Raw genomic sequence first — 17262 nt, forward strand, 5'->3', positions numbered from 1 at the left:
ATCCAATTAAACATATTTATAATTTATAAATATAATAAAAAATAAAAACGATATTATTCTCAACTATAATTAAAGTCTTCGGAATAAGCAGAAGCAAAGTATTATTGTAATTCAGTCAATTATCGTACGATGATGCATGGTCTGATGTACAAAACATGCGAAAGCATCTTAACTGCAATCATGTTCGGGGTCTGTATGGTTTATGTCACCAAAATGCAAGAAGGGATTAAAACATCTAGATCCAGAGGGGTTAGTCACGTGATAGTCAAGATGGCAACATCCATGCCGAGACTGGTATTTTTCGCCGTTTTAATATAAATTATTGCAAGAAATAACATCTTTTCTCAGATCCTATATGTATACGTTGCTTTCGATTAATAATGTAGCGAGGTTTTCAAATTTCTGTTCATTGTTTTCTGATATTATAGTTATATTTTCATCTCACCACGTCGACGTCAACACAATACTTGATTCATAAGGACTTAACTTTATCTTCGTTTGTCATAAACCAAACAAAATCCACAAATCGTATAATTGAAATATAAACACACACTGTTTCGAAAATAGTTTTTCTGCATGAGCTGTTTGTTGTTATAAAACCGTATGGCAATAAATTTGCAAGAAAATAATTTGAACTGTTCTTGACTTAACAATTTGATTGTATAAAATCAACTGTTTAAACATTCATATGTTTAATCAAAACAGTTGTCTGTTCACTACACAAAATATTGAAATTTAATCGCGATATTCTGAAACTTTCCTCACTCAGTCTAACTTGATCTTAATTACGAAAGCTTTTTATCTAACGGTTCGCACCTCAACTGGGTAATTCATACACCTTAGTGTGGCTCGAGTTTACTCGATTTAAGGAGACTGTAGTACGGTAGAACACCGACATACGCGAGAATACATATACTCATAATTTGAATGTATATGTATAACAACATAGAATAACACATTCAAGGTAAAATTAAGAATTATTTCTGAGTGAATAGTGATGTCCGCGAAATTATGTAAACATGCATTTTTACAGTTAGACATATTTTCCTGAACACAATGTATACCTCTGTCTCGTGTTTGTGTACGTAAACATTGTATGAATTTTGTATGAACATGTTCAAACTATTTTCCTACATAAAGAAAAGGCTTCTGGCAAATAAATAACAATTTTGAAATTGACCATATTTGTGATTTGTATACGTGAAGCGAGCAAATAGCACACGCAACCTACGACGTATGTTACAAAACCTAATAATATATACGTATGTTAAAAACCCATGACCAAGCACCTATTACAAAGATTGGCATACTTTATATGTACCGCAACATCGCGCTTTTAAAACGTTTGAACAACGGTATACCTCTCTGTAAGATTATGTCTAGCACATGGATTACCATACTAAACCTATGGTCCGCGTATTTCTGTAGTATACTTAGCGTATTTAGGGTTTGTCTAGCGCATGAATAGCGGATTCACCGTTTACCAATTGCCATGTTTAAGCATATTTGATAACAAACTATTACATCACTAGTAAGATCCAATTTCCCACATTGTTGCATTTCATTATAAATAACTAGGCGTTTACATATTTGGTTAATTAAGTAGATAAAACCTGAGGTTTTCCTAAACGTGACTTTTACCCCCACACCACTAATAACATTTGATGCACTGACCAACCAATAACCAAAGCGAGTGATTCCTAGTATAAAAGCTTCAAACTTAGTTTTCGGGGATATACAACAGCCCTTAAGAAACGAAAAGAAGTTTTATTTAAGTTTATTTGAACGTACAGGATACAAGGGATATATCACAAATACTATAGCAAATAGAGTCAAAGTATATCAAATTATCTAAAAAAGGCATTCTTAGTAGCTTCAGATTAATTCAGCTTTATCATCGTCTACATTTCAAAGTGTTCATTTCATAAAACCATCACACTTCATAAACTAACAAAAACGAAGACAATACTATTTAAAGTATGATTTGGTATTTCACGTTATATTTTCAATCTTAAATATTACTAAGTTGTTGACCACTTACAAACAAATGCACGTAATGGCGAATTTGAGCATTACGATCAATTTGCACAACTAAATGTTGTAGCAAACTGCAAACAAGCAAACTAGGCTTTACTACCCACAATAAATACTGCATAACATATTGAAATATCTCAACAGCATTACGTTAAAAAAAGTAGGTTTCACTTGCTCTTTAACCACACAGTGGCCAAGATATTTAAGAATATTAATGCAATTGAAATTCTTTGAATAATTTGCCACGACCACATTCAGTTTCTATCTGAAATTGTGTATTTATTTACGTCAAATTTAAGTTAAACTCAACTGTTGACGATTTAGAACAAACATTACAACACTTAATAATTCAATTACACTCCTTGCAATTTAACAAAACATAAAGTCAGTTACTGAAGAATCCTATCAAGGTTTCCCACCAGCTAACATTTTATCAATGTTAATGTGTACTTAATTAAATACCAGTAATTTTTTATATTAATACCAAAGACAATGCTACGTGCAATCTTACAACAGACTCAGAGCCATATAAGAGTATACAAACATTCATTGAGTCAATAAAAGGAGTTGGTAATATTTGTATACACTTAAACACACTTACTGATTTTGTAATTGAACTACAACAAATCCTCCCCACTCTTCTTTTGCTCTCAAACTTATGCCGTTTTAAGTAGCACAGATAAGCACATAAACAAGAGATGTTTGTAAAACATATATATATACCCTAACGTGCAGTCAATATCTCATTATGCGAAATGTTTTTTTCAGATAATAAGCTCCTGTGATCTTCACCTTTGATCTGTTTATCTAAAAACTGAAGGGTCTTCGCCTCGCATGATTTACTATCCTATACAAAATAAAATAAACTTTACCTTAGTAAAGAGGTAATATTGGAGACACATTTCATGTTAATGACCCTAGGTACCTTGACATTTGAGCTTTTGTACCAAAAAAGCACCCTACTATAGCCAAAAGAAATTTAAATAACAATTAAGATGATCTTTCGTCAATCATTCTCTTAATAATGTCCGGAAACAAATTCCATGTTTAAACCCTATGCGAATTTGACCTTTGACTTTGTGATCTCTATTGGCATGATATTTCCCCTCACCTCAAGTAACTAGCACCTTGAAAACACTGTACAAAGCCAATAGTACTCTACATATTCCACGACAGCCAGGCGGCTCTATTGCAGAGCAATATTTACTCAATTGAATTTAAATGTATGACCACCATTTTATACTTTCAATAGAATCGTGTTTACTTGTTAATTGGATGAGCTGATTGATTAGGTGAGTTTGATTGCTTGTCATCAAAGCGGGCAAATAGGGTTTACTGCACAAACGTCGGGTTACACATTAACACAGAAACACAGACATTGATCAGTTTTAAGTAGATGTGCTATACTTCAAAATTCAACTTTTTTGAGTCTCGATTCCAATATGGCAGAGTTGTCGGGAAGCATTCAGAGGCCTAATACAAGACAGCCTAAGTGTATGTCTGTCTTTAGCTGCATAAAATGCTACATGTTACAATGTTCAAAATAACTAAAACTCATACAGCGAATTACACTTAAAATATTATATATAATATAAGTTATACTAATTATAATTGTTTGCTTTCAATCCAGTCATGTCGTAAATTCACTGTGTGTTGACAAACCAATCTTGCAGTATGTTCTATTTATATTGTTAATCCTATCTCATGGTAAGTTCAAATTATAATGCTATTCCAATGTCGTAAGTTTTATGTTTGATGTTAATTTACACTCACCAAAGGTTCGATGTTTAATATCAATTCAATCTTTTTATGATTTATATTTGTGATGTTAATTTAACATCATCACCAGTTCAATTTATGATTTAAATCCAATCTCGTCGAAAGTTCAATTTGTGTTGTCAATCTAATCTCATCGGAAGTTCATTTGATTTGTTAATCCAATCTCGTCGTATCATCAGTTTGCGTTTCCTTTTCACATGACACTCTCGTCGTATCATCATTTTGCGTTTCCTTTTCACATGACACTCTCGTCGTATCATCAGTTTGTGTTTCCTTTTCACATGACACTCTCGTCGTATCATCAGGTTGCGTTTCCTTTTCACATGACACTCTCGTCGTATCATCAGGTTGCATTTCCTTTTCACATGAACGACTGACGCCTAATTCAATACGGTTTGGTGTTATACTCAAGGTTGTCGATGATTGTACATTAGTCAAGGCAGTCTGTGGGGTTGCAATGGGTTTCCGGTAAACTGCTAATATCTGTTTAATTAAATGTATAGGAAACATATTATGAATAATGGAAAAACAATACTGTCTCTAGGCGACTGATTTTTTGAATAATATTATTATTGTTAATATATTGCTAAATTATTGAATTCGTGTTTGTTTAAGTACAGTGTTACCTTTGGGAGGAATACCAACGTCTCCGATACGAGAGTTCCGACGAAGAGGCACACGGAAGTGACTCCATTCAGTACAATCGGTTTGTCATCAAGCATCATAGACAGAAACAGCCCCACGATACTCAGAATAACAACGTTGTACAAGCATACACCGATCGTCTTGGAATCGTTTAAAGCTTCTATGTGTACCTTTAAATACCGAGTAATTGTTAGAAGATACAAGATACTCAACAATTTGTTTTATACATGACTGTTCGCGTGTTTTAAAAAGTAATCCGTTTAAATCTAGATTAAAGTGTTACGTAGGAGAAAGTATATTTGTTTTCAATTAAATATTTGCAAGCAACTAATTTAAGAGAATTGTACGCTGTTAGTGTTGACCCGTTCAGGTGGGCAAAAGGTGGGAACAAATAGTATCACATCGTATCAAACTGCTTTTTAACTCTTGACATTTTCCAAGTTACATGGTAATGCTAAATGACATCATGTATTAAAATGACATAAAAACATAATACAACAAATAAAGACTCAAAATGGTTATATCAAAATAAAATAATATATAAAGTAGTGACGAATAAATGATACAAAAAGGCGTAAACATTTATCGAATGACTAGGTACCGTGTGAAGTACATTATCAATTATACCATGACACTGGTAACAAGAATAAAGCATTTACTTGTCTGGTTTCCCATGCCAAAAAAGCGCCCAAGGCAATGAGAGCACCATTCACTATTTTCAGGGTCCAGTTGAAATAGTTGGAGTGATCCGACACACAAACACGAGAAAACACTAAAACCTTGTCCCCTTTGTCTGTGGTAACCTTTGTAATATTACAAAATACATTTTAATACAATAAACAACAAAGTCAAACATACTTATTCCACTTAATAAATGATCTTTTAAGACACAATATGAACATTGTTTTTTTTATATACAACTAAAACATACATCCTCTGTCGCATGCCGCTGCTCTTTCACTTGATGCGGCGAGTAACTCTCCCATACTATTAACACAAGTGTTTCCATGATAACGAGTATACCGATGATGACCAGTAGGTGTTTGTCTCTTAATGACTACAACAATACAGCAGAAATTTTGTTATCAGTATGAATTTATATGCATACGAATTAACATGCATATTTCAAATTGAGTAAATACATGAGATTTGTGTAAATAACGCAAATGTTTACATAAAGTAAATCGTAACACAATTATATTTGTGCATTTAAAACATGTTGACAAACCAATTTCTGTTTCATTTGTTTATTTGTGAAAATTCTGTAGACTCTCCATGTCTTGGAAAACATGGAACCAAATAGAGTAGCGAATCCTATCCAGAAGCAAAACAATCGCACCTAAATAAAAAAATAAAAACATTATGCCTAATGCAAAACTCGTATAGATTAAAAAAACATATATAATGTTGGACATGAATGATAAAACATATAACTTAAAAGAACACATCGCGCGGCTTGCAGTATAGGGTCATACTTTACAACTATTTTATGATAATATGCCTCGCTTTCTGCTGGTCAAAATTCTACATGATAAAAGAAATATAGAATGACATACGAAACGCATAGTTTTCATCCGCAGCGAACAATTCAATTGTAATTAATTTAGCTTACCGCACACACTGTTTTGCTTGTCGTTGCCATTGTCTTGATAATTATAGTTACATACATTAGTAAACAGCCGACAAGTAAAATACTGTTTATGTTTGGTGATGACATTTTCACTATCCTATAAAATATAAGAAATTGCGTAAAATGTATTTAATGTTATACTTTAGACATTAATATGATCAGAAAATATTTATTTATAGCGATATGGTACGGGCAACAGGTATAGCTAATTTGTACGTTTTTTTCTGAAATTAACTGTTACATAAACGAATAATCGAAGCATTTTACCAAACATCTTAACGCAGACGCACTTATTCAGTACCAATCATATCTATATGTTTTTTCCTTCCAAATGTCAATTTAAAAACTGAACCTGTTCACATACTACCTGTGCTTTCTCCAAAATACGTTGAAAACGAAGAAAGCGATTGTGCATATGATTCCAATACCAGCTAATATACACATCGTCAAATATAATGACATCGGGACGAACTTCTCTTTGAGAATTGTCGAAGCAGAATCAAGTGGGATAATGTTATCTGGAAAAAACAATAACACAATATGTGGCCGTATTTCTATAACATTTCGATGATTCATTTAAACACATCATTCATCGAAACAATGTTTTATGGTTCAAGCTTAATAAACAATATTGATCAGCAGGGCATCGCATTGTATATGTTATCAATTAAATAATTTGGTTTTGAATACAAATCAACCAATATATATAGCTCCTTAAATAGAAAAATACCATTCAGTTAGAATTTGTGTATGATAGCATATTGGAAAATTGCGACCATGTCGGTGTTGTATTCAGATTGTTTATTTGTTATATTTAAATTGTGTAATAGATGCATCTTAGTCTGACCTTTCCAAATAAGTGCTCCATCTATCCACTCATAACGAGAATTTGGGTGATAATCCTGCCGAAAATATGCCACCACTTTTGTATTCGCATCTGTAAAATCATATTAACTCGTTTAAACTTTAAACCAACAAAGATACTTGAATTAAAACCTTGAGTAATCACAAACGCAGTATAACGACTTTATCTTACATTTCTTGTCCCCCTTCAATATATTTGTTGTACCGAAAATAAGGTAATTTTGCCACAATTGTGTTTTTAGTTTTATTCTGGCAGTACTCTCCCAATCACCAAAAATACTACAAAATTTCCTAAAAGCACAATTGCATGTTTAAGAAGGTGTGCATAAGGTTTAATTACCTTGGATTCTTTGCAATACGGCATCTGGATTAAGAGCCCCTTCTGTAAACCTTATTCTACCCGTCGTCCCTACAAAATCTAACTTATCAATGCAGTCGGCAGTGATATTTTGTCCTTCACCCCAAAGGATTTCTGAAAAAAAAGAATTGTATGCAGAGTTTATACAATTGTCCGGATAAAGTTCAGAAATTAATGAGCATGTGCGCTTGATCTGGACTATCGAGCTATTTTCTATCATTTGGAATACCAGATTTTGAACCGGAATTTTCAACGCTCACGCTTTCGCTGAACGCACACATATTGGTTGTAGTTAACATGAAAAAGTTCATGCCTAAGTGTCACAATATTAGCTTCTTCATATGAGGCAATCTTCATTTTGGGCATAACAATAATTTGTTTACCGTTTGATTGTTTCAGAAAAAATGGAAACAGTTAGCAAACATTCCACTTTACACACACTCTTAGAAATACATTAGAAAACGTTACTAGAATAACTTTGATTAAGCTCAGTTTTTCCAGATTTTGAAACTTAGTTGTATAATTATCCCATTACTAAATGAGACTTCCGCTTCTCTACATGAGGTGCATTTAGCCAAATAAACCAGATTTGTCACAACTTCCACGACATATTCTAAAACACATATCATGTTTGACATTTTACCTCTCATTTTGACTTAACATTGGGCTAGAAAATTATGTCTTAGTTCCACAGGTTGCTTATTTATTTAAACTTACATTACGTAATGGCTAAATGATTGAAATATCTGAACTTTGAACTCTAAAAGTTAGCCAAACCTTTGCACTAAATAGTTATAATCTATTTTGCGACAACCGTTATTAAAAGCTTCATGTTATACGTTCTGCTATTATACAGGTTTACATAACACAGCTGCAAACTAGTATATGTGTATAATACGAATATATCGTCATGCACTGTGTGAGTGCAATGATAGAGAATATCCAGCATCGCTAGATTCACTAATCTAATTCACATAATTAGAAGTCATATAAAAACCTTTCAAAAATATGGTTTTGATTAGCATACAGTATCGAGAGAACTTACCACTGTCTAATTTCCCAAGTCTAGATAAACAGCAGTTCAACGCCAAAGCTGCAACCCAAACATGATCGTAACACTTGCCGACGGCGTAGTCAAATGGTTCGGATTCTGGTACATTAGCGCGATGACGAATATCTGTGATGAGGTCCGAGTCTTTATCAATAGAACAAAATGTTTGATTAAAACATAAGTTTTCTAATTTAAAATAAATGCTAAGGTTTAAATTCAGTGTTTGAATGACCAATCGAATGTCGTTATTTTTGCGACATGGCATCATAAAAATTAACATGGCATCAGTCAAAATACAAAATTTATAGTATTTAAGATATTCTGGTATATACAAATGTATGTTTGAAAATATACTTAAAGTATAGGGTACTCATCAACATATTTATTAAATATTACATTCAAATCGTACCTAACATTTTAAAGTAAGGCTCTATGAAGAGAACAATTCCCAAACTATTTAATTAATTGAGTACAATTATTTAATACAATGCAATATTAAAATACATAAAAAACTCGTATTAACAATTTTGTCTTGAGCTTAAGTTTACCATCGAATATAGATAGCATTCCGAAAAGTTTGTTTTACGTTTCATTGCAAAATAAATTGAATAAGAAAAGTCATTATGAATAGACTTTTTTTTAGGTTTTAGGCGTTTTACATCCTTATAGCTGCTTGTCGATTTTCTCATTTTTAACGATTCTCCTTACACGTGATGTTTGCAATTCCCTTTTCTTTAAAGGGCTTATCATTCACAGTATTACAGAAAAATGCCCCTTCCACTGCCCTCTGCCTTTCTTCTTCCGTGCAATTGACATCGCCAACCTTCCAGAACTCATCGGAATATTTTTCCGTAAATATCCAAACAAACTGTTTCCCGTATAGTCCCAGCTTGTACGCCTAAGTTAATTGAATGACATGTATGATAGAAATATTAAATAATAACGACATAATAATGTCAAGTTTTTGCATATATACGCAATCACACAAAGTTCAATTAATATGATTTAGTTGCAATATTTTTATTTAAATCTATGTTTTTGTCTTGTTCTATTTCCAACAGCTGACATTGTTGTTATTGCACGATCAAGGCCCCTAAACATGGTATTGTGTACGTTGAAAACTTGTTTCGTATGAACGTTTATAATAAATATTTGAAATACACATCAAAAGCTGATGACAGCAAAACTTGTGCGTCAAATTAGAGTATTAACATAGTACTGACGTATTGGCAGATTTGACAAACGCAAGCCATTTAATGGGAGAAAATCGTAGTTTATAGCCAGCTTATGAGTTACCTACTCCAAACGTGTAGTGTTTTCATCTTTTGCTAACTATATGCTAAGCTTCAGAATACGAAGCAAACGCAACTTGGCATGTACAAATATATGCTTTGACGTATGTCAGCGTGTGTAGCTGAACAATCCTCAACATTTCTCTAACGTGTCCTAACTTACACTGACGTATATGTGAAATTGTTCTTATGCTTATATATAGTCCGGTATCAGACGCAAACAATAGACCCTTACAGTTATTGACGGTTTTTAATTATCTCCCTTGTGTGACGTCATGCGATGATTATCGAGTGTATCGATTGTAAACGAGAAAAGAGATCTTGTTTGAAAATGTTTTTTTCAACGATGTAAATGGACTGACCATATGCACGAAGAGGTTTATACTAACTAATTGTTAATAATGTATTCTTTTCTAATGACATTTTGATATCCGGTTTACACTGCTTATAAAGCAGCGGTATTGTTCATCAGAGAACGTGCTCGGAGGACTAAATACTGAAAATCCCATAAAACAAAACAACTTAATAAGCCGTATTCTTTCTCATAGTAAGACATTTATAAATGATGTTTCAAAAATAAAGAAACATATATTTATTTGATCACAATTATAAGTGGTGTGGATATTGTAATTGTTCATCAGCGATCGAATGTGTAAGAGGTGCATTTAATCAATTGTAAAACGAAGCCCTTAGCAGTTAAGTTGCATAATATTTTAAATTTATTTATAGTTATTAAACATTGTATTATTATAATTAAACTGGCTAATCTATATACACTAGTTCCTGTAAATCCATTTGCGATATTGTCTTCATTTTGTTTAAATGCTTACATATTTAATTGAAGCAACTGTTTACTATTGTTGCTTTGAAATTTGGTTAAAATGACTGCTTAATATGCCAAGGGGGATGACATGGGAATATGATAAATTGTGTTTAATTACCAGACACTAGGCTGCAATATGTGGTTGATGCAGGGACCCAAGTATAGGTCCCTAGATTTATGACACCTTGTTTTCTTTGTAATTGTGTGGACAGTATCCGATCACAACAAGATAATCGGGTTGTGATGAACAAAGGTGCAATAAAACACCGGGATAAAAATTCTGCAACAAAGAGTGTCAACATCGGTGTGGACAATTAAAACAAACAATAACATTTATCAAGAGAATTTATTTTATGTGTAACAAGGTAAGGTTTTTCAGACAAATAAAGGTTCAAATCACGCACAATATGTTGCGTACATAAAATCGATCTATTTGTTGTTTGTTTTTATCATTATTTGTTTCCGTTCGTTCAATTTAATTTATTCTGAAATAAGTTCAATTTATGAGCAATTTTTAACCACAAAATGGTCGCGAAGTTCCGATTATGGAGATTTTGTCGTAACTACACACCGAGCTCTTTCATTGTGTTCTAATCCCGAGTTTGTTTTTAGTAAAAACAAAATAATCGTTTCACAAATGCAAATGTTTTATTCAGACATAATTAGTAAAATTATTTGATATTTTGCATGATTATCATTAAAAACGATGATTTTGTCAACCTTCCCTATATGCGCTTTTGTGAATTACACCTCTTTTTGCCAACCAGTGGGCGGTGTCTAAACTTTGCAGACGGGGTGAATTGACACTTCAACTCTAATTTACAATGATAAAGGTCATGTTCGCAAGTGGTAAAAAAGCGCTCAAATCATATCCCAACGATCATTACCATTAAAACGTTCGGCGCTTTTTCCAATATTTGGCATTTTCATAACATATTTACGTTTAAAGTTTATTGGTAACAGTACGGGATTTGTCTTGCGACACACAAGGTTATTGAACGGAATGTTTAATGTATTTTCACGCGTCAACGTAATAAAATGAAATATGCAAAAAGCGATAGCTTTAATAATAGGCGTCAATATAATAAAAAAAGAAGAAATATTTGTGCAATTTAAGCATATATAGTGCAAGAGACGTTGATATTATCAGAGACACTGTATAATTTTATCTCTGGCGGATTTTGTTATCATCTCATTACGTCACATCCGGCTAAGGGACACAACTCTTACAATAGTAAATGCGAATAACTGAAAGGGTCTATTGTACATGTCATTGAGATATTTTATCTAAAACTTACATTGCATACGATTTCCAGAGTTGTCTTTTGAGAAGCACTTACAACAATGATACGTGCGTCCAGACTCTACAAAACAAATCAATTCAATAAAACCATATCAACGGTGGCCCTGAGGAAGTATCCTAATATGCTTTTCTCCCCGTGCACATATACAGATCTCACGTGTACCAACTTACATTAAAAAATTATAACCAGCCCTAAGGAAGAGAAACATTAATAACATATTAATTCGAAAACACTCCAACTGTGATACAAAAATGGAACTCGTAATTCTTTAAGATTGACTGGAAAAATGTACATGCACTCGTGTTTAATCTTAGTATGGTAACATATATCAAAAGGCTCCAGTTCAAAATAATTAACAGATTATTGGGAACAAAATCCCTTATGTTCAACATGAAAATGGTTGCCAATAATCAAAGTACATTCTGTAATAATGAAGTGCGAAATAATATGCACTTGTTCTGTTACTGTCCATATACCCAAGAACTTGTTACATTTGTTGTCGAGGTTATTCGTATAAGTAGACCAAACATACCTATACATATTACATGTCAGGATCTAGTACTTATTTAAGAAAAAAATGAACCATTCAAATATAGTTTGTCGGGAGCTTAAAAGGTACATCTTTCACTGGCAGAGGAAAACAGTTCACATAATCCGTTCAAAGTATGGTCGTGTAAATAGAATGAAACACACTTACAAAAAAACAACAACACATTACATCAGACGAAGAATTAAGAGTCTGAGCCCTTGTTAAAATATTGACTGACATCTTATATAACGACAATACTAATCATATCACACTATATAAATCATGTTTATCACATATTTTTATGCAATGAAATTTAGCACTTGCTATTAAATTCTGTTATGTGCTGTTATTTTGCAGAAAAAAATTATATATACTTGTACTCAAAATTTATAAAGTTTTCATGGTAAAAGCTAGTGTTTTCGTTGTTGTACAATACCTGAAACATAGAACAATTCAAATGTATATGAATGTGTGCTAAATTACGTACAATTAGATTTATGTTACCATAGAAAGGGTGTACATGAAATACTTCTTTTGGCAATGGTTATACATGAAATTCATAGTACTTTGTATGTATGTATGTATGTATGTATGTATGTATGTATGTATGTATGTATGTATGTATGTATGTATGTATGTATGTATGTATGTATGTATGTATGTATGTATGTATGTATGTATGTATGTATGTATGTATGTATGTATGTATGTATGTATGTATGTATGTATGTATGTATGTATGTATGTATGTATGTATGTATGTATGTATGTATGTATGTATGTATGTATGTATGTATGTATGTATGTATGTATGTATGTATGTATGTATGTATGTATGTATGTATGTATGTATGTATGTATGTATGTATGTATGTATGTATGTATGTATGTATGTATGTATGTATGTATGTATGTATGTATGTATGTATGTATGTATGTATGTATGTATGTATGTATGTATGTATGTATGTATGTATGTATGTATGTATGTATGTATGTATGTATGTATGTATGTATGTATGTATGTATGTATGTATGTATGTATGTATGTATGATGTATGTATGTATGTATGTATGTATGTATGTATGTATGTATGTATGTATGTATGTATGTATGTATGTATGTATGTATGTATGTATGTATGTATGTATGTATGTATGTATGTATGTATGTATGTATGTATGTATGTATGTATGTATGTATGTATGTATGTATGTATGTATGTATGTATGTATGTATGTATGTATGTATGTATGTATGTATGTATGTATGTATGTATGTATGTATGTATGTATGTATGTATGTATGTATGTATGTATGTATGTATGTATGTATGTATGTATGTATGTATGTATGTATGTATGTATGTATGTATGTATGTATGTATGTATGTATGTATGTATGTATGTATGTATGTATGTGTATGTATGTATGTATGTATGTATGTATGTATGTATGTATGTATGTATGTATGTATGTATGTATGTATGTATGTATGTATGTATGTACGGATGTACGGATGTACGGATGTACGTATGTAAGTATGTATGTATGCAATATTCTACCTATATATGTAATATTCTACTGAGAAAATACAATTTTCAAAAATAAGATCTGTGTTAACACGCACGTGTACTGGTAACACTACATATGCAAATAAGAACATTTATACAAATAACATGATAAAAACTTGCTTACCTTTAGTACCTCCAACTGTTGCAGCACAGGAGTCGAGCCCACAGTTATGGGCATTCCGGCAATAACATCTACTTTCCTAACATTGAGTTCCTTCATTAAGTCGCTTGTAGTCTAAACAAAGCACATACTTTGAAGTTACGATTTATAATGGTGTCCGTTTACATTCGGATAAAATAATGTATGTGAATACAAAGTTGAACTGGTGAAATGCGGAAATTTGGTGGAAACCATGAAGTTGGGGAGTATATTTTGTTGACATAATAGTTTAACTTAAGAACTGGTCACACTAATTACATTCCAAACATTCCAATTTAATTTAAGTCCACCGAAAACAATTTAATACATGATTAAATGACCTTAAATTACGAAACATGATACTCCTTAAAATGGGGAGCATCAGGTAATAAAATAACGTTTCTATCAATTAAGTTTAATGAAATTTCCTTAAATTAGGTTTTAACTGTGTATGTTGTGAGTGCTTAAGCATATACACATGTAATATAAAAACCTACAGTAACAATAACAACAGCTTATATGAAAGAAAGTATATTTGCGAGCTACAGAGTTTGCGCAATTTTAATTGTGGACAAATGCACGCGATCTTAAATTTTGTCAATTTGGCGCTAAAATAAGTTTTGTTTAAAAATACTTCAATGCTTGGGGAACCTCAAAATCTCTTTCGTGAAAATAAACACCTGTATTCTGACATTTGACTTTAAATTTGATTTGGACTCTAAAGGCAGCTGCATATAGGTGAGCATTTGTGCCGAATTACAGAGAAATCTTTCAAAGCACCAGGAAGTAATATTCGTTTCAAGCACTAATTTGAATGTAATGCCTGTTAAAATCCCCGAATCGCTGGGCGAGTTCAAGTCCGAAAAAGTTTTGGGACAGAATGACAGACTGACACACAGACGGACACAGGGCAGATCGGCTACAATACAGACTCTCTCCTTAACGATGTGTATTATAATATTATAATAAAAGTCCGTTACCATTGGCAAGTTATCGTTCACTTCCTGAATGATCGCTATACGAGTCCAGTTGAAGGTTGCTAACAGTTGCACAAGAGCATACCCTAGACGTTCCGGAGCTGTTAGTCGGTATAACTTGGGGTACAGCTTTCTATTAGCCAAGTTGGCAGATGTAGCAAGATATGAAATCTGATTAAACAGATAATAATGTATATATCAATTAAAACAATCAATACGAGGTCCGTAAACGAACGAACAACATTCAGCATCACAGTTACATTTCCAAGTTAAATAGTATTAAATACGAAATTAGATAAAATTTAAAAATCCATGTGTACAAACCATACATAAATGCGTAACATGAGTTATATTTAATAAAAGATGTAAAATGATGATAGCTATGCCACACATGCAGTTCATAATTACTGTTAATATAGTTTGAGTGTTGCGGTTTCTTTTCCGGTAAAAGTAGTCACCGTTTTGCAAAAAATCTTTTACATGTCGTATATTTCTATATTTAAAACAACGCTATGAACAAGTCTAATACAACTAAACATACATCTGCTACTTGAAAATAACAGAATAAAATACCGAGAGGATTCGCCGCTTTGAATCCCAATGAATCCTAACGTTTGTTTTCTTTGTCAATATTTCATATTACCTCCCTGCTTATAAGCATGAACGATCTTTCTTCCAATACTTAAGTTTATCAATTACTTAAGACCAAATTAAAAACATCTCCAGAATATGTGAATAAAAGTCTTTAATGCTGGGATTGAGTTATCAACGTGTAAATTGCTTAAGTCTACATATAATATAGTAGTGTATAACGCAAATACAATGTTTTTAAGTAGATGTGTATTAATAAAATTTCGCAAACCCTGTTTCAGTAATGTTATTAAACGTGCTCGTAAGCGAAATAATGTTAGATGGAATTCTTAAAAGTTCAATAATTACTTTTGAACAATATTTCAGGGCATCAGTTTGTAATTATTAAAAAGAAATATAATTATTTGGGTTTTGCTGTTAATTGTCTATATCTTCTGAAATTGTGTCTCTTTATAACTTATAAGAGTTTCGAAATATGACAGAAATGAGCACACAGCGCGACATTGTTTGTATGACCACATTACTTTGACTCTGAATAACGAAATACGTGGCTCATCTTTATGTTTTAAAATATAATGAAAGACGTTAATTACAAACATTAAATAACATTTGTTTTATATTAGTTATTATACACGTCATTTTATACAGATTAATAGGCACATACACAAGCTAGCTACGTTAGTGTTTTAAGTGTACATAAAAATCACTATTTTCGAATTCCTACCTGAGGTGCGGACGAGAAAACTTCTAGAACTTTTATAAACTGCTCTGTTATAGTAGGACATACCCCACCGATTAGGATATACGGAAAAAACCATTCACCATTTGGCAGCATGTAGCAAATGCCCAATATATCATATCCGCTACACTGAAATAAACAACAATATAATAACAATTGTGTGCTACACAATGTAAGAGAAACTTTTCTCTGAAATATGTAGTACGTGGGTATAAGAAAAATATGTAGTTTCTTAGTTCTGCAATTTGCCAATTGTTAGTTCTAAGGTTGCGAACAAGCTACATGTACACACAATAAGTGTACAGAAATTTGGTTTATAGAATTGCACATTCATCCATCTCAACCCCATTCACCACAGACATTACATGTTCGGTTTACCATTAAACCGTTATAAACAAGACTATTGTCAAGCAATATTTGTCCCCTACCGGCTCCACCATTGTCAGTTTTTTTATATTTGTTGCCCTAGCAACCAGAATTTTTGACGTAGGAACAAAATGAAATGACGTGCATAATGTCCACATTGCCATCTATCCATGTTTCAAGTTTCACGAAAAAATATGAAGAACTTTTAAAGTAATCGCAGGATCCAGAAAAGTGTGACAGATAGACTCACAGACGCATAGAGCGCAAACAATAAGTCCCTTCCAGTGAAACAGGTAGGGGCCAAAAAAATTAAGCGACATTTAAAATTCAAGACAACATATGATTGTTACATGCCTTAAAACGCGGTCTACGATCTTACAGCAGTTATTAAACAAAAACATTGTAGCGCCGTTAAATGTCGCATCGCCGTTATATGTCGCAGGCTACGAGATTTGTCGCAACGTTGACGATAAATTCGCAAGGAACGTTAATGTCGGAAATCCTTCTGACGATATATGTTGCCACTTTAACGATAAATGTCGCAAAAATTTCAACTGCCGATATGT

At 32.4% G+C, this 17262-nt stretch overlaps 1 protein-coding gene across 1 annotated transcript; it reads right to left on the reverse strand.

The window, feature by feature from the left end:
- Nucleotides 1-1761: 1761 nt before the first annotated feature.
- On the reverse strand, nucleotides 1762-16446 carry LOC127836194 (gamma-aminobutyric acid type B receptor subunit 2-like). Its single transcript, XM_052362673.1, has 16 exons — nucleotides 16316-16446; nucleotides 15004-15171; nucleotides 14009-14119; nucleotides 11775-11840; nucleotides 9070-9259; nucleotides 8356-8505; nucleotides 7293-7424; nucleotides 6936-7025; nucleotides 6456-6606; nucleotides 6071-6185; nucleotides 5687-5797; nucleotides 5390-5515; nucleotides 5118-5261; nucleotides 4440-4628; nucleotides 4161-4296; nucleotides 1762-4118 (listed from the first exon to the last, which is right to left on the reverse strand). Exons 1-16 carry the CDS (start codon nucleotides 16424-16426, stop codon nucleotides 3967-3969), a joined length of 2142 nt encoding a protein of 713 aa, XP_052218633.1. The 5' UTR covers nucleotides 16427-16446; the 3' UTR covers nucleotides 1762-3966.
- Nucleotides 16447-17262: the final 816 nt, after the last annotated feature.

Source organism: Dreissena polymorpha, chromosome 6 (assembly GCF_020536995.1).
Source record: "Dreissena polymorpha isolate Duluth1 chromosome 6, UMN_Dpol_1.0, whole genome shotgun sequence".
NCBI lineage: Eukaryota > Metazoa > Mollusca > Bivalvia > Myida > Dreissenidae > Dreissena > Dreissena polymorpha.

Excerpts from the sequence above, each read along its gene's own strand:
- LOC127836194 (XM_052362673.1), bottom strand. The coding sequence starts at position 16,426 with ATGCTGCCAAATGGTGAATGGTTTTTTCCGTATATCCTAATCGGTGGG. Across the intron at positions 9,260-11,774 it reads CTCTGGAAATCGTATGCAAT|GCGTACAAGCTGGGACTATA; the intron begins GTAAGTTTTAGA and ends CAATTAACTTAG. Across the intron at positions 5,798-6,070 it reads CAAGCAAAACAGTGTGTGCG|GTGCGATTGTTTTGCTTCTG; the intron begins GTAAGCTAAATT and ends TTTTTTATTTAG.